An 18510-nucleotide genomic window follows, 5' to 3' on the forward strand; every position below is an offset into this window, starting at 1 on the left:
ACCATGCACTTGTTAAACCGTATGTTCGATTTTCGTATTTAAAGGTATTGCTGCTGATCAACTGACACCGCAGTGACTGCAGTGACAAAAGCTACAAGTAAGAGCTACAGCTTGGTCTGAGATGGAGAATGAAACGATCGCCGTCTACGATGGCCAGGACTTCTTCAACAACGGCACCAACGACACGCTTACGGATATGGCCCTGTCGAGGTACAAACACGGGGCTGCGGTGACGGGCCTAATCATCATGTCCTACGCGCTGGTCTTCCTGCTGTGTGTCGTCGGGAACGTCATTGTCTGTGGCGTGGTCATCAAGACGCCACGGCTGAGGTAATACGAAATAATTGCTTAATTTACCTTATTTCTATTCCTAATGTAAGGAACATCTTCTAAGCACTGAATTATGTAGCTCACTCACTCACCGGTCCCATAGCCTCATCGGCCGTAGGGGCAGCAATGCCATCAACGTAAGATTATGTAGCACATGTCCTTAAAATCCATGATTATTTTTGTCATTCAAGCTATGATATAGTCTTCGTGAAGCATTATTCGTACCTAGTGGGTGGCTTTTCTGGACAAAATCAGGATTTCTTACAGTAAATTGTTTCTTACCCAAATCGTGTTTTTTTAAACTTTTAACTAGTCTTTTTCAAGTGGTTGATGGCAAAAGTTCGCCTTCTAGAGTTTCAGGTCTCATTGATTAAGCCAACATCTGGAAACTTGACTTGAGACTGAGCGAAAGAAAATCGCCATGAAAACGTATGAACTAGCCCAGGAAAAACAAATTGAATCACTATCCTTTGTTTGGCAGCCCCATCTTAAAATCAAGCTGTCATATCCATTTGACTCCTGATCGTCTCGGTACGGATACGTAGGAAGTATAAACTGTTGCTACAGATCTTCTCCACATTTTTCAAGTGTAGAGTCCTGCTTCTTCTTCTTCTTAGAGTCCTGCACACGAATCCAATTCTAACCTTTGACATTAATCCATCAAACCCATCGAAGTAGCGGAAAGATTACCAATGGTTCATTTCTCGATGATGTCAGCAGATGTGTTACAACTACTGCAAATTCAAACTTTTGTAATGGCATTTAATGTCCTACAGAACGGTAACCAACTACTTTATCCTGAACCTGGCCGTGAGTGACCTGCTGGTGGCCATTTTCTGCATGCCATTCACGCTAGTGGAGCACATTCTGCCTGGTAAGTACATGGATGTACATAAAGACCATGAGCCGGGGCACGCTAGACTGTCATACTGGTGTGATTTCTGTACCTATTATCAAGTTTAGTTGCGAATCAGAATGATTACAGACATCCTTTTCGTGACATTTCGAGACATTTGGATGCACATGTAGATATGCAGAATAAAAACCCTCTACAAGGTTTATCTCAGTGTACGTCAGTCTTCTGATCTGTAACCCTAAGCAATACTTGGTCTTCATTTCGGCTTCTGCCTTTCTACATCACTTGGTGCTGATATGAGCAATTTCCTGGTTGATTTGGTGAGCCGCGAACGATAACAACTACAGGCATTCACCGGTGAGCACCAGCCGGTAATATACATTCCGCCTGCTGTGACTTTAACCTCAAGGAAGGACACCAGGGTTCCTTTATCATCAACACCTTCATGAATCTTCTAAGGACTAAGGCTTACCCGGATAAATGGGAGAAATTAGTATAAATCATCCCCTAAAACTGCCTTCAAGACACTGGTGGTTGAAAAGATCAAGCGAAAACACCGCAGTTTCATTCAGGTTTGCTAGATACTAACGTTACATCAAAGCCGAGTGGATGATCAAAGTTATGCTCCTACACTAATTTCTACATCACTTGGTACTGATCAATATGAGCAATTTCCTGAGTGCTGATTTATTCATACATCTGTACACACACACACACACACACACACACACACACACACACACACACACACACACACACACACACAAACACACCTTAAACCTTGTAAATTTCCAGGGACCCACTTTAACATTGTATTTGAAAGTGGCTTTCAAAAAATGGTCTTTATTTATGTTGGTCTTTATTTGATATGTATTACATACGCATTCGTCTCGAGTTGGAACAGCATATACAGACCTCTGCTAAAGTAGAATACGAAACATAGCAACGTTAATGTGGTTACTAAAATTGATACCCCTTGATTGTATATAATACAGCTTACCAGTTTGGTGACGTCATGTGTCGAGTGACCCCCATGATCCAGGGAATATCTGTTGCCGCATCAGCCTACACAATGACTGCAATTGCGTATGACAGGTAGGCATAACGTGACAGAAAGGTAGTGTGAATATGATCATTGCATTGGCTGCTTTATTACTCAGGTGACATTCAGTCGCGGCCGTACTTCATATGTAGAATGTCATACTTTCCATCCTTTATTTAGCTATTTGTATACAGTAATGGGTATTTCCTACTAGATATAGTATGAGATATCCACTACAACTGTGTACACAGAGAAATTTAGATACACCAAATAATGTTTAGACCTCAGAACCGGTAGCGTATACGTAACCTATACATTAAACTCAACTTGTTGATTTATTCATCAAGTTTGGCGTTATTCCGTCCGGTAGTTTTTAAAAACTTGCATTGATTCAATTACCTCTTTGCACAGTGATTGAGGATAGCACTAACCGGAAATTGTCTGGTTATTCTAACAGAGGTACAAGCAAAGAAGCAATATTCTCTGACTGCATCGACGTCTGTAGATGACCAATCATTTCAGAAACCACACCAAGATATCATCTGTTGCTTTCCTTCAGGTACAAAGCGATCGTCTTCCCTACCGAACCGCGGATGAGCCTGGGGAAGATGAGAAACGCGCTAGCAGGGATCTGGATCGGGGCCGTGGCAGTGATGGTCCCTCAAGTCTTTGTTCTGCACGTTAAGCCGATTCCTATCATGTCGACCGTGTCTATTAACATCTGTGTAGAAACATGGCCAGATATTGTCTACAAGAAAACATATACATTCATGCTGTTCTCACTAGTGTATGTCGGTCCTCTTGTGGTTATTTGCTTCCTCTATTGCCGTATCTGGTACAAGCTAGCAAAGACGCCATCGTGCGCTGTGGACGATCCCCAGCATGCTTCCCAATTTGCCGTTTCAAAGAAGAGGGTGAGGGTGCTCAAAATGTTGATCACTGTTGTTGTGCTGTTTGCATTGTCCTGGTTACCATTATACACGTGCTGGATGCTTGGGGACTTTGCCAATCTGACAAAAAAGCAGAGTGGTGTGATGCACCAGTATGTTTACCCCGTTGCTCATTGGTTGGGTTACTCAAATAGCTGCGCCAATCCTATTGTATATGGATTCTTTAACACAAATATTCGGAACAATCTAGAGTCTATGTCGATCAGGAGACGATTTGAGACTACTAAATTGAAGTTTCCCAGACGCAATATTCAACCTCCTGCGAACCAAGCTAATGTCCAGGAGTGCGTTGATATGAAACCTATCGCAAAGTCAAGTAGGAAATAGCTTTTCCCTGGAAGTGTCAGTCAAGATTTCTTACAGTAACCTCAAGTTTACCCGTAGGGTACATGAATCATTAAAAAAACATTTATATCGATGCAGTGGCAATAAGCACTCTCGGATGTATTGAGGATTCTATATAATACACTATAATAATTTTTTCTATATTTGAGCATGTCGGCATCGACGTCTTCGTAAAATACTGTTTTACGTGTTACTGTTATGGCTACTATTCTGCAAGCCACCTTAGAATACTATTAGTAAGACAACATATTTGTACGTTCAACATATTTGTACGTTATACTGTATGTAGCAATATCTTGTACGCGTTATATCCATATCTGATGTTCTCGGGATGATAAGTCTAGTAAAACATCTGTCGTCCACCACTCTTCATTGTGTGTTAATGATGTCTCTGGTTATCATCACGAGAAGCATGTATTTGATATAGATGTAAGTAAACAAGCCAGATAAAATAAGGAGATTTGATGTGCAGCGGAAACGTGGATTCATTGTTAAGTCAAAGAAAGACAGTGTTGTGGGGCGATGGGAATTAGTGTGTTACTATGGTCAATATTGACCAACGGTATGACTAAATAACAGGATTCATTTTAGGGGGCAGCCATTAGGTCCCCTTTTCGTTAGACGGCGTCTCACTGCCACCTTAAAAAGACGTGTGTAACTTTGATTTAATACTGGTCATATCATACAAAGTGTAAAAGCGTGACTGAAAAAAAACGCACTAAGCGTAAAAACATGTTTTCTTTCTATACCAATCGTTATGTGTCCTGTCAAATCATAAGTCACAGCTAGAGAGCACAGCGAGAGTACCGTCCTGGTGGTAGTATTGATGCTTGTCACACAGAAACAATAAAGATGACTTAAATTGAGTAACAGTGGCTGATGAAGATCATTTCTGGTTCCCTACTGTACTGCAAGAAACTAGATAGATGACAGGATAACTTGACTTGATTAGATTTGCCTGTAGCAGCATACTTGACTGGTCAGTTTGATTGTGCGAAGCCAGTGCAGTGGCGATGATGTTATTTGTCTGAGGGCAACTAAAGCATATTTCACCCCTACAACAATTTCACCCATTCAACAATTTACAGCACGATGATTTGGTCTACGTTTCGTTATAAGGCCCTTGTGGTTACTATTAGCGCTTTAAAAAAAGAAACATTGAGATAGAAACAAAAAGTAACACTGAACAAAAAAATAGTTAAATTCCATAGGACCTGAAACTAAACCTAAATGTCTGTCAATGGGCAATACCTAAAGCAATGCTCAATTTCGCTACAAAGGAATCTGTTTGGTGGAGTATCTTATCTTCACGTAAACAATGCTAACTGCCTCTGGCTGGACTCACTATTCAACAAGCCGACAAAATACTCCCATTTCTCTTATGGCCAAGATCGTTCCGAAGTTCATCTTACAAGGCTCCGTCTAAACTTCAGTCAGTTAAACTACCATCTATTTCAACACCATTGTATTGATTATCCTACATGTAAATGTGGCTATCATTGTGAAACAACTGAACATTATCTACTACACTGCACACTCTATACTAGCCAAAGAAGTTCTTTGTTATCGGCTGTCTCAAATATTATAGTAGACCTAAAGCACCTCAACGACACTACTTTATTTACTTTACTGTTATCAGGATCAACATCTCTCTCACATCAACAGAACTGTAACATTTTTGATCTTGTCATTACCTATATCCATTGTACAGGTAGGTTCTCCTAATTGATTCAGCACCAACTTGTCTTGTTTAAATTTATTTTTCTGTTATCCATTTTGTACTTATGTATGTAATGTGGTTTACTATTCTTGTTTTATGCGTATGTTTCTTGAGTAGAAGGCTTAATATAAGCAACTTGTGCTTTCTGCCTCATACTCGCAAAATATATGTGAATAAATAAAAATAAATAAATAAAAAATGCTAACTGCCTCTGTTAGACCAAGTTTTGACTGTAGTTTGTAGACTGTAATGACTCTCAACTCTCCTATTCTTCGCTCTTACTATTTTATTGCACCAATAAGCCTCATAACACGTTTCAAACGTATGCCGCCGTAGTGCCGGGATAATAATTTTCTAATCGGTCCAACATCCGGTCCACAGATTTTTTTGGTTCAGTTTTTCGGAACGGTGCACGAAACCGGTTTCGCACTGGTACACGGTGATCGTGGGGTTAACGTCTGGGAGGTCACAGCAAGACGCCGAAAGAATACCAAATTCCCCTCAGAAGAATGCCGAAATCAATCATTTAAATTGTTCATGCCAAACATTTTACTCGTTTCATTTTACCAAATGTTCGATGCATATCTATAACAAATTTCAGGTCATTTAATTGTGATGCCAGACCACACCAGGGGAGGAAAATTGCCCAAAAACTTCAATAAATCATTTTAAAGCCATTCATCAAAAAAAGGGGAAACACGTCTAGAGCTATAAGCCAAATATCAGGTCATTCGACCCAGCAACGACAGAGATCTTTTCCCTTAAGGAGTGTGACAGGAGTAGAAGAAGAAACATTACGAATGCAATATTTCACCCATATCTGTGGTGTAAGCGAAATAAGAAGAGCATGGAAATTGCATAAAGGTGTTGCTAGGCACTTGGCTTCAGTATCCTGGAATGTCAAATAAATTACTTTTTATTGCATCGATTTTGCATAAGTGTGTTATTTAACGCTTGGCATGAGTACCCTGCAACTGTATGCTGGTATAAATGTAGTTTATACCGGATTGATTGCCCAATAGGTCGTTTAACGACAAACAGCAGCGGCGGCGCGGCTGCAAAGCCGATGTGTTACTCCGAGCGCTTATTTATCATCAATCTCGTAAATACTAACGTTATGTTCCATGTGACTGTATCATACGTGTGTACCCACTGTACTGCGTACCAACTGTATGTTAAACATTTCTGCTTAACATTACAAGGTGACACATCAGGTGCCCTAAATTTACCTTCATCTTCTAGACGCTTATCTACATACCAAATATCGGGGTCTCACTAAATACCGAAAACAACCAAAAACTACCGAAAACAACAGAAAACAACTTTCACTAATTACCAAAAACAACCGAAAACAATTTGAAACTACCGAAAACAACCGAAAACAACACGACACAACCATAGACAACAGATAATCATTTCAGTGCGTTATCATTTAATAATTTTGATTTGATTTTCGACAGGGGTTAGGCTAGGACGGATTGATTTGTTTGACGAGCCATGTTTGATACAATATTAGTAAGAATCGAGTCAACGGTCTCCTTTGCCTGTTCGAATGTATTAATGTTCGAATTCAGATTCACGGATCTTGTTATAAACGGGGACTGCTTGGTCAACTCGCAAACTCATCAATGGATATATATATACTACTTGGCATCTATTGTGTAACTCCACGGAGAGGCTACGGCTGAGGCGGGGTGTAGTAGTCACCCTCAGACCACAACAAGAAATCGCAGTCACTACTATCCTCCGACGAAACCTCTGCTTGGAAACTAAGTTTGCTTATTAATCACTGCTGGCAAATTCTACTGCCTATTTGGCTAATGTGTACTACATATTTTTTCTAGCAACCAACAATCCAGTGTATTTCTTGCTCAAATATAACGCATTTCCGCTGCCACAGAAATCGGTTTAAATGGACAAACTACAAACGTGTATTACCACAGAGGCCCCATATTCTAGATTAAACTAAATGATCAAAATAAGGATTCTGCTCTACACTATAAAACAGCGTGTGATGGAAAGGTTTTTCCACAGGCCACATCCCCTCTGCTGGAAGAAGCCTTCATTCAGAATCATCTCATTCTCTCCCCGTGGAGAAAATAATTCAAGGGATACACGGCACGAAAAACGGTATTTAAGGATGCTGAAACCATGCGTAATGTTGACGTATTTTACTCCTTTACGGATCTATACACCACTTTTACGAGTACGTAAATATTGCCTTTAAGTGGTCTTTCTGTAGGTCCGTGTTAGTCCTTATTTTCCGGTTTTGCCGTTGTCTTTCAGCAGCTTAAAGATGTCGTAAATGATTTTTAAAACCCCCTTAAAACTTGTTTAAAATTCACGTTTATTTGATCTAAAGCCTCTTTACGTCTCATATACAATTGCATTAAGTGGATTATAACGTGTGTTTTAGTGCCTTTTCAGCAGCTTAAACTTGCCATAAATACTTATAAAAACGCCCTTAAGACATGTTTAAACTTCACGTTTATTTGATCTAAAGCCTCTTTACGTCTCATATACGTGTGCATTAAGAGGATTATAACGTGTGTTTAGGTGCCTTTTCAGCAGTTTAAAGTTGCCATAAATATCTATTAAAACGCCCTTAAGACAGGTTTAAACTTCACGTATATTTGATCTAAAGCCTATTTACGTCTCATATACGTGTGCATTAAGTGGATTATAACGTGTGTTAAGGTGCCTTTTCAGCAGCTTAAATTTGCCATAAATACCTATTATAACGCCCTTAAGACTTGTTTAAACTTCACGTATATTTGATCTAAAGCCTATTTACGTCTCATATACGTGTGCATTAAGTGGATTATAACGTGTGTTTAGGTGCTTTTTCAGCAGCTTAAATTTGCCATAAATACTTATCAAAACGCCCTTAAGACATGTTTAAACTTCACGTTTATTTGATCTAAAGCCTATTTACGTCTCATATACGTGTGAATTAAGAGGATTTAATGTGTCTATATTTTTCTTTTTAGCAGCTTAAAGTTGTCATAAATACGTACTAAAACACCCTTAAGGCATGTTTAAAGTTCCCTCTGTACGTCTCATATACGTGTGCATTAAGTTGATTATAAGGTGTGGATAAGTGCCATTTTAGGAGAATAATCATTAGCACATTTCAAAGCAAGAAAATACAATGGATGAAACTTTGAAATTTTATTGAATTACGAGAAAATAATACATGGAAAAGTAAAAAAAAAACTACAGCCTGCTAGGTATTTGTGGCCTTTCATTCTGATGTAGTCGGCAGTTGAAACAATCACAACGGTTGCGCAATTCCGTGCAGCAGTCCACAGTCCCATTTCCAGTGTCGGGTGAAGCGTCTCGGCGTAAGTTAAAAAGAGCACACATGTACAGTTCCATCTGGTCAACACAGGAATAAGAATCCGGGAAGATCTAGAGTAGTGGCCGATATGACTCGTGCTGTTGGATGGTCCTGGATTCTGTGAACGCGAAACATGTTCAGCTTGCAGTGTCGGCTTCTATTAATCCGGATGGTACAAGGGCCGTGGTTTCCATTCTGTGTCGATTTCCAACAACAACAGCTTTTACAGAATGATAGCCACCTCGTATCTTTGAGTCAAATTCCGTCGACGGGGGTCTTGGGCGGTAAAAGCGGTGTCGCGGCCACAACTTGCGGGCTAGAACAGGCCCAAACTTTCTTCAATACTTCTCTTAAAAAAAGAACGCCTGGAAAATAACCGCTCCTTGTCGTACGTGGCCCGTAAATTTGAACCCCCCACTCTTTTCTGCCATTGGATACATCCTATCACATGACACAGCTGTGCCACAGACGGACCAAGGAAGTTCCACCTCCTTGGACGGACGGAGGCGTGCGCCCCATGGCGAGTACGAAATAACGCTGAATAAATTTACATCTTGCCTGCCCACGCATATCACCATACTTAACCCAAACAAACACGAGCAACACGAGAAGACACCGCCTGTGTGCACAAACTGCTCTTTCTCGACGCTTGCTTGTAGATAAATAAATAAACATATTTCGTACATTTACCTGTAGTAAGAACTGCTTGCCGTTTTATAGAGAAAACACAACTCACTGCACAAAACGCTATACCTACTACATCATTATTCTTCAAGCAGAGGTTGAGTCGCGGAGATATTCATAGCAGTAGTCGGGATTTCTACCGTCTCTTAGCTCGAGTGTCAACTTGCCACAAAGAAAACAGACGGCCTCACCCTGATTTAGACCGTGGAATTTCAGAACATATATGCGGTATAAAATAAATAGAAAAGGGTCTCCTCCTGTTCGCAGAAACTGCGCTTCAAACATGCCGTATGTTCAACAGAAAAAGGCAACGTTTCATAAAACCTTTGAGACGGTATTAGCCAATAGATAAAACAGGGGTAGTGCCCCCAAGTTTGCTTAAGCTTCGCGGATTCAAAGATAAAACATGTCGCATGTTCAACAGAAATACGCAACATTTCATATACGTCTTGGCAACATATAAGGTAAACGGGGGAGGTCTCCCCTAGTTCGCTTAAACTGTGCGGATTCAAAGATTAAACATGTCGTATGTTCAACAGAAATACGCAACATTTCATATACGTTTTGGCAGCATATAAGCTAAACGGGGGAGGTCTCCCCTAGTCCGCTTAAACTGCGCGGATTCAAAGATTAAACTTGTTGTATGTTTTACAGAAATACGCAACATTTCATATACGTCTTGACAACATAAAAGCTAAACGGGGGAGGTCTCCCCTAGTTCGCTTAAACTACGCGGATTTAAAGATTAAACATGTCGTATGTTCAACAGAAATAGGCAACATTTCATATACGTCTTGGCAACATATAAGCTAAACAAGGGAGGTCTCCCCTAGTCCGCTTAAACTGCGCGGATTCAAAGATTAAACATGTCGTATGTTCAACAGAAATACGCAACATTTCATATACGTTTTGGCAGCATATAAGCTAAACGGGGAAGGTCTCCCCTAGTTCGCTTAAACTGCGCGGATTCAAAGATTAAACCTGTATGTTTTACAGAAATACGCAACATTTCATATACGTCTTGACAACATAAAAGCTAAACGGGGAAGGTCTCCCCTAGTTCGCTTAAACTGTGCGGATTCAAAGATTAAACATGTCGTATGTTTTACAGAAATACGCAACATTTCATATACGTCAAGTTTTGGCAACATATAAGCTAAACGGGGGAGGTCTCCCCTAGTTCGCTTAAACTGCGCGGATTCAAAGATTAAACATGTCGTATGTTCAACAGAAATACGCAACATTTCATATACGTTTTGGCAGCATATAAGCTAAACGGGGGAGGTCTTCCCTAGTTCGCTTAAACTGTGCAGATTCAAAGATTAAATATGTTGTATGTTTTACAGAAATACGCAACATTTCATATACGTCTTGGCAGCATATAAGCTAAACGGGGAAGGTCTCCCCTAGTTCGCTTAAACTGCACGGATTCAAAGATTAAACATGTCGTATGTTTTACAGAAATACGCAACATTTCATATACGTCAAGTTTTGGCAACATATAAGCTAAACGGGGGAGGTCTCCCCTAGTTCGCTTAAACTGCGCGGATTCAAAGATTACACATGTCGTATGTTCAACAGAAATACGCAACATTTCATATACGTTTTGGCAGCATATAAGCTAAACGGGGGAGGTCTCCCCTAGTTCGCTTAAACTGCGCGGATTCAAAGATTAAACATGTCGTATGTTTTACAGAAATACGCAACATTTCATATACGTTTTGGCAACATATAAGCTAAACGGGGGAGGTCTCCCCTAGTTCGCTTAAACTGCGCGGATTCAAAGATTAAACATGTCGTATGTTCAAAAGAAATACGCAACATTTCATATACGTTTTGGCAACATATAAGCTAAACGGGGGAGGTCTCCCCTAGTTCGCTTAAACTGCGCGGATTCAAAGAATAAACATGTCGTATGTTCAAATGAAATACGGAACATTTCATATACGTCTTGGCAAATATATTAACGGGGGAGGTCTTCCCTTCTTTGCGTAAATGACGGTTCGAAATAAATTATATATATGGCATCCTTTGGTCAATATTGACCATGGTATCCGCAACATTTCATATAACGTAAAATTGCGCATATAAGCTAACCGTTAGAGGTTCTCCCCTGTTCGAATTAAACCTTGCGCACAGAAAGTTTGAATACGTCAAACGCTTTCGGAATAGCTAAAAACAGAAGATTATTGTATTTGACTTTGTATTGTATTGTATTTGTATTTGCTGAGGTATAAACATAACATTTTGTACCAGAAAGCGCAATAATTTTCAGTTTTGACTGTAAATCTTGCCACTGTTATAAAACAGATGACGCAATGTTTTATCTAACACCAGACAAAGGCTTATTACATTTATTGACTTAGCCGGTTAACATGTATTTTGTAACAGATCTAGAGAAACGGTATTTGTCCGTTTTGACGGAAAATATTTTTGAGACATTTAAGTTGTCTTTTCGGCATACTAAAATACATGTAAAATTCACGCAAAGAAACACAACAGATTAAGTTAGATTTACAAACGCTGAAATCTTCCGTAAATGCCAAATGTATGTTTCCGATTCCTTTGATAGATCTTAAAATCTGCTGAAATATTTCTCCGCCTTTAAGGGCTTTATACGTATCTCTGAAACTTTGCTTAAAAAGTTGTTTTCGTGCTGTGATAGTAACCAGTAGATGAAAATAAAATAGAAATAAGTAGTTGCTTTTGAGTTGTTTTTCCGGCTGTTATCGAGTTCTGATCAGTTGTTCATGCTTGTTTTGACATGTTTTCGGCGGTTTCGAGTTGTTTTCGGTATTTTGCGTTTTCGGTAGATTTCAAGTTGTTTCGGTTGTTTCCGGTTGTTTTCGGTTGTTTTCGGTATTTAGTGAGACCGAAATATGGTTGCAATCTATCAGGACGTTCTGATGTCATGCCAACCACAAATATCACTCATATAAGATCATTCGCGAGCTCACACACATATATAGAGCGAGAGAGAAAGTGCTCATGTGTGTTGGTAGAAGCATATTAAAAAGTTTGAAAGCATTAGTTATTAAATTAACTTCTGTTACCGTATGAACTTTCACATAGATGGCTGTATCTGCTGTGCCTCCTGTTGCCAATTATGTCTAAAGCCTCGCTAAGAGCAATTAATCTTATTTTTTCTTAACAGGCTTGAATAATAGCTCTCATTAAATTCAGTGTTCGTGACGCACGCAACGTCCACATGTCAGGAGCACACTTGTTTGTTCAACATGTAACGTTGGTACGGGCGGATGGGGTTGTCTAATTTGAGCTTAATCTTTGAAAGGTGCTTGCGAAATATCTAGCATTCATATTGAAAACAACACTTGAACACAGGCAAGTCAGGAGCAGATGTTTCGTTTCAACGTATAGCTTCCATACGTGCGACGTAGATTGCATTATCGCTTGCATCAGAAATCTCCTGAGCTCTGAAATATCTATTTTTCACAAACTTTGAAAGTACAGCATTTGTTTTTTGTTCTGAAAGCTGATGTTTGTAAATTATTTTAAAAATCGAGAACGCAATTCTTTAGGTCTATGCAATTAGTAATCCGGGTGAGCTTTAACCTGCGCACATATACAGAAAGATGGAAGTATATATATCTACAGGCTCGATATTCAATGTATCATGGAAGCTTATCTGTGTCGATAGTAATCATAGTACATACAATTCTAAACTTTCTTCCAACTTTCTTCCAATACGTGTCAGGTCAAGTCCCGTGTCGTCAGCAATTTGTCAGACGTCCCAGAAAGTTTATAACTGAACAGAGACGGTGGGTGTTATAAACTACCTGGCACGATTGACCGATTGGTGACGACACGATCCGCAAGGTCACGTTTTAATAAGATCACGTGGACATAACTCTCGCGAGTTTACGTTCTGAAGTGATTGCTTATCAGTATTGATCCTGGAGAAGGCGACAGTGGTTATTGAAAATTTGATCCATGTATTTTGAGGGCACAAAATGAGAAATGCTGTTCGGATAGAACAGACAAAAGCTGCCATTTGCAACTTACAATCCCCTTTAAGAGACCTATTGCTTAAATTGATAAAAAATCTGCCTACCACTCTGCAATGTCCATCCCTCAAATTACACTAAGCTGTCCGTGTTGGCAAAGCTGGGAGCAAAAATCTTACCCTGGAATTTTTCATCACCTTACCCAATCCGTCCGTAAAATTATAAAACGTTGCGCCTTTAATATGACTGTTGCACATCTTGACGACTTTCTAATTGTTAGCAAGACCTATTTCGAATATTTTCCAGCTTGTCATATTAATCAATTTTCTGTAGATACCAGGATTCCGGATGTCGCAGCACAAACTAGTTACAGCTTCAAACTTCATCTCTAACATTCGACATTGACAGGTGCAGCAAACATGTGCCACCCCGAGCTAAGCTGGGAGCGACACAGATGCGTGGCATTACGATGATCATTAGTCCAATTTTAGTATCATACTCCAGCTGATCATGAGCACCTCGCACTGTATGCTCAGTCGGGCATGTAGAGTTGTCTGTGGCGTAGAATCATTGAACAACTTCATCAGAAGGAACAATTTGCTACGAACTGAAGCTTCTCGAACCTCTTTGATTGGATATTCTGTGGTGGATGAAATTCCTCATCACATTCACAGGCACACGTTTCTATTCTGAACGATGAACCAAGTGTTAACATTATGACTGTCGCCTGTCCCAATGGGCATTGAAGTTGTCAACTTGGGCAGGGATCTCCAAGTCACAATAAGCAAAACAAAACATTGACTATTTGTCATTGTGCCGAACGTTGAGCACCTTTATGAGCAAACAGGCGCTTGGTCATTCACACAGTTTAACTACCACAGTTTAACAACCACAGCTTAACAACCACAGTGCAACAACTACAGTATAACAACCCCGGTATAACAACCACAGTATAGAATGTGAGCCTTTATTAACTGGGGCACCTGCGAACTCACACTTCATGCCAGTGTTGCGGCGTTTTAATAACGTTCTGCAGCTTAATAATTCTCCATTTCAAGCCGTTACGCGATCAGAGGCTGCCACAATATACATGTCCCGGCTCATATTTGCGGGCTGTAAAGCTGCTCCGCATGTGTGGACAAGAACGTTTCCTCTTTGTTCAGCCCTGACCTGACCTCTTGCTCTATTACTCCACATGGTAGAAAACATCATCGCATCCAGCCTGCTCCAACAGGCCGTCACTGCGTAATGGAACTTCAATTCAGTGCATTCCCTTTTCCCGCCTGTGTAGATAGCACCATAGTTACCAAAGGTACCCGTCTCTGAGCGTACTTCTGACTACTATTCTCTTCACCATGCTGCCCCCCCCCTTGCCACCTTCCACAAAACACGTCTGCCGTTATGCAAACTTCTGGACCCATTGGTAAACTTATAAGGCCGTCAGGAGCTATTCAAACATTGTTTAGAAGTTTTTGCCTACCTAATCTGGCCTTTTACATTTCGGGCAACTATACAGTGTTCCACAGGACTTTCGGGGATCTACTGTTTAGCAGGCACAATCAACAGAAAGCTACCATTCACCCCACTTTATACTGACCCGTCGACACCACTTTTGAGCGGTCTATGTAGTAGCTTTTTCGAAAGGCTAATTTGGCCCTTCCTCCAAAAACGCATTTTCCAGTACTACGCAGCTCATCAGTCGCTGTGATTTCAGAGAGGCCTTACGTGGTACTACGTACATACGGCTACTTACAGGTCCTCTAAAACCACTTAATTCAATGAGCGTCTGCTCTTCTTGGCATAGCTATCTCCCCACGTTGCCACGTAGTTCTCTGACCCTGACATTCTACTAGGCCCAGGGGGTAATGATCAATCAGTCTTCTGTACTCCACAGAGATGAAACTGACTCACTCACGCATTTCACTTATCTCATGTTTCTACGCCAATGTCACTAGAATGTGGTGTTTTCCTTGATTAAAACCATAGGATTCCGATGAATTTTTGCGTCTAAACAATTTGCAAGACCATCTCACCGTTATGTACACTGCATAGCACTGCACTGACAGATAAACGTAACAATAATTTAACCCTATTTAGACGTCCGGGCTTTTTTTGGTCATCCCTGGACGGGGGGTGGGGCTTTTGAGGCCCTCCACCTCTTATTCCTACAACTCTTGAACGACGTGTTGTTTGGCAATAAATTTTTTTGGAAATAGACGTAATATCTGACAAGTATAAGAAGTTTGACGTTACGATGACGTTATGTGACGTGATTGTTACGTCTACAATTTGATTGTATTGGCCGGGCCCATGCAAAAAGGGTATTCTCAGAACGTTTTGCTACAGAAATGTAACAGCAAATGCAGATAGCAGAGTGATGTTTGTTACGACTTGTGTTGCCAATAGCATCATCAATGACGTCAAAATGACGTCATAAAATGACGTCATCCGCATCTAAAATAATAACAGTTGGGCTCCGTCATATTGTATACACAACCTTGAATTTTCAAAATATTTGTTTGCAACAAATAATCACAAAAACTGATTACATGTCATTTAGATGGTTTTTGATAAAAAATACCAGGTAGTTACAAATTCTAAGGGATGATAAGCTAGTTATTCTTGATCTGGCCATACGGTCCACCATCTTGGATTTGGGCTGATGACGTCATCAAATTAGCATAATTTTTGCATATCTAATTACGAAAGATATTCTAAATAGCATAAGATTTCATTTATGTAAGAAAAGAGCAGTAATATGGCAAATAAACATGACAAATACATTGTTAGAACGGAATTAGCGATTTTTGCATAAAATGCCTGACAACAAACGGTTGCCATGGCAACACGAAAAACTGCAAAATTTGTTTAACTTCATGAAATTGTTGCCAACAATATTTTAGGAAAATTTGGTGGCTCTAGCATAAGCCGTTCTGGCGTTATACGACATCAAAATTGGCGCAGGCCTCAAAAGACCGCCCCCCCCACGTCTGAATAGGGTTAAATGCAACAATAACAATGACTTCCTTCAAAAACTGGCTACTCGCTACTTTTTCGGTTTTGGGCTTTGTCAGCTATGAAAACGAATTCTTTATGTTAGATACCCCAAACTGTCAAAAATTTGTACTTACATTTCTTGCATAGCCTAAATTATCAAGCCCCTTAGAATTCAAAGGAGAAATGCTATACGGGCACGTGGCATATTAAAGATGACAAATCCTGCTATCATGTCAACCCCTTCGCTCTGCCACGTGCCCTTGTCGGTGTGCGTCTTGAGAGCAGAAATCTACGTCTGTATTTACAAGAGCCGTGGAAGTGATGTCATTCATGAGTGTTTTTATTTCCATGCACAAGCGTAAATCTGGGGCAAAAGTAACTATCATTAAAAGTACAACTTGATATTTTGTTAGAAGTTCTAATAGTTTGGGGCATACGGCACAATTCAGAATTGGGGTAGTCAGCCGAGCTCGGGCTGTTCGATGAGCAACAACAACAATAACAACAACAACAACAACAACAACAGCAACAGGTGTAGATATGCCTATAGGTCGGAGTCCTGTCGAGTATAATTCTCCTGCTTAATAAGCAGTTTAAAACACACAAACCTTTGTAGACATTGTGATTTACCGCAGTATTTAACCCACATCCTTGCAAAGTATTGTGATAATGAAAGACTTCATTCAGGATTGGTTTGAAGTATTCACAATCTGTCTAAATAGTAATATCAACAGAAATAGTCGTAAAACGCCCCACCGTTTATCATCTCTATATCTACAAATGACAGACATAAATGCTCTTTAACACGTTTGTACATATCATATATAACACTGGTTCATATTTGTCATCGTCTCAAAATATTTATAGCCATTTGCCAAGACGGTGTCAGCAATCATGATATAAGTCCTGGAGCAAATATGGCCACCGAACCTGGCCATATATGCGACGCATTTCCTTATATTACTCAGCAACGTCCAAAGCAGTACAATCAATCTTTGTCTGATTGCTAACACTGTCTTGGCATGACCTTTGACAAGAAACTATCTATTGTTTCATCAAATAAGTCAAGGAAGTCATTATTTCATTTTAATGTAGAGGGGGCTCAGAAATGGCACGGAAATCGTTATAACCTTAGTGTTCATCCACGAGTGAGACGGAATGACAATGAGAAACTGCATATATTGTACTATACGATTAATGCAAGAGCATACTATCATCAATCCATCCACCTATTGCATGAAAGGGTGAAGAAAGGAGACAACACTGTGCTCTGGCTGCGGGGGCTGGTGGGCCTTCTCCACGTAGGGCCTAACCAGGGCAGTTATTAGAAGCGAGGCTATCTATCCCCACCAGCAGGGAGTGAGCTTTCACAGTTCTATAGACGATGCCTTCTCGTAATGGCATGGAAGCGACAAGGTGACCTAGAACTTTAGGGAAAGTAACAACGCAACGACCTGAAAGAGTAACCCCTTCCTTCACTTCGCTTATTGTCTTGTCACAAACCATGAGTGGCAGCGAAGCCAGCAGACGGCGTCCTAAGGGACTGTTACCATATGTCAACGGCCCATAAGCCGAAAACGACAATACATTTCCTGTTGTAAATTCCTCATGTGGGAGCCTGTGAGGTCACAAAAACATTCTTATATGCGCTTTTGCATACAAATTTATTCAATATTGCTAGCTAAGAGCATTCAGTGTCAACATGATATAACCCTTTTTGCTTCACCGTCTTGTATGCAGATTATGGCTACCCTCGAAGCAGAAGTTCGGATTCGTGGCTGGTTTTAATGTATTCTACGTGATTTTGTCGAGTACGACCTGTTTACTTGAATAACATCGTGGCCTGAAAGGGCCGAGCGGTTAGGTCTGCAAACACGAGGTCGAAAGGTCACATGTTCGTTCCGTAGCGGTCTTGGCTAGACGTCGGAAAGGCACTTAACGAGATTTTCCTCACTCCACACTAAAAATGGGTACAAGACTTAGTATTCACCTATGCCATATGCGTGAAAGGTTAAGACAAACATTTAGTGTTTGCTTTGTTTTATGGTACGTTATGGTCATCGTTCCCCTTAACGGTCGTCACCGGCCTTACTCACGCACACGTTTGGTTCTTGAGAAAGGATATTCATGAATGCCTTTCAAAACATCATGCTGGATACCTTACAGCCGACTACTCTAGTCATAATATGATGTACTATATGTTGCTTAAAGAGCAGGTCACAAAGATAAGAATTGTCGACCTTGACCGGACGGTTGCTGTTTCCATGGCCGCTAACTTGGT

At 40.3% G+C, this 18510-nt stretch overlaps 1 protein-coding gene across 2 annotated transcripts in view; it reads left to right on the plus strand.

Annotated features, from left to right (window-relative positions):
- The window catches only part of LOC118411313 (neuropeptide FF receptor 2-like), a 20513-nt gene extending 16906 nt beyond the window's left edge, over positions 1-3607 (plus strand). For both annotated transcript variants that reach the window (XM_035813514.1, XM_035813513.1), the window contains exons 2-5: positions 45-330; positions 1107-1204; positions 2182-2281; positions 2788-3607. In XM_035813514.1, the coding sequence (XP_035669407.1) occupies positions 122-330; positions 1107-1204; positions 2182-2281; positions 2788-3505 (1125 nt within the window). In that variant the 5' untranslated portion in view covers positions 45-121 and the 3' untranslated portion in view covers positions 3506-3607. The remainder of the gene's footprint in view (positions 1-44; positions 331-1106; positions 1205-2181; positions 2282-2787) is intronic.
- Positions 3608-18510: the final 14903 nt, after the last annotated feature.

This window comes from Branchiostoma floridae, chromosome 3 (genome assembly GCF_000003815.2).
Source record: "Branchiostoma floridae strain S238N-H82 chromosome 3, Bfl_VNyyK, whole genome shotgun sequence".
NCBI classification, from domain to species: Eukaryota; Metazoa; Chordata; class Leptocardii; order Amphioxiformes; family Branchiostomatidae; genus Branchiostoma; species Branchiostoma floridae.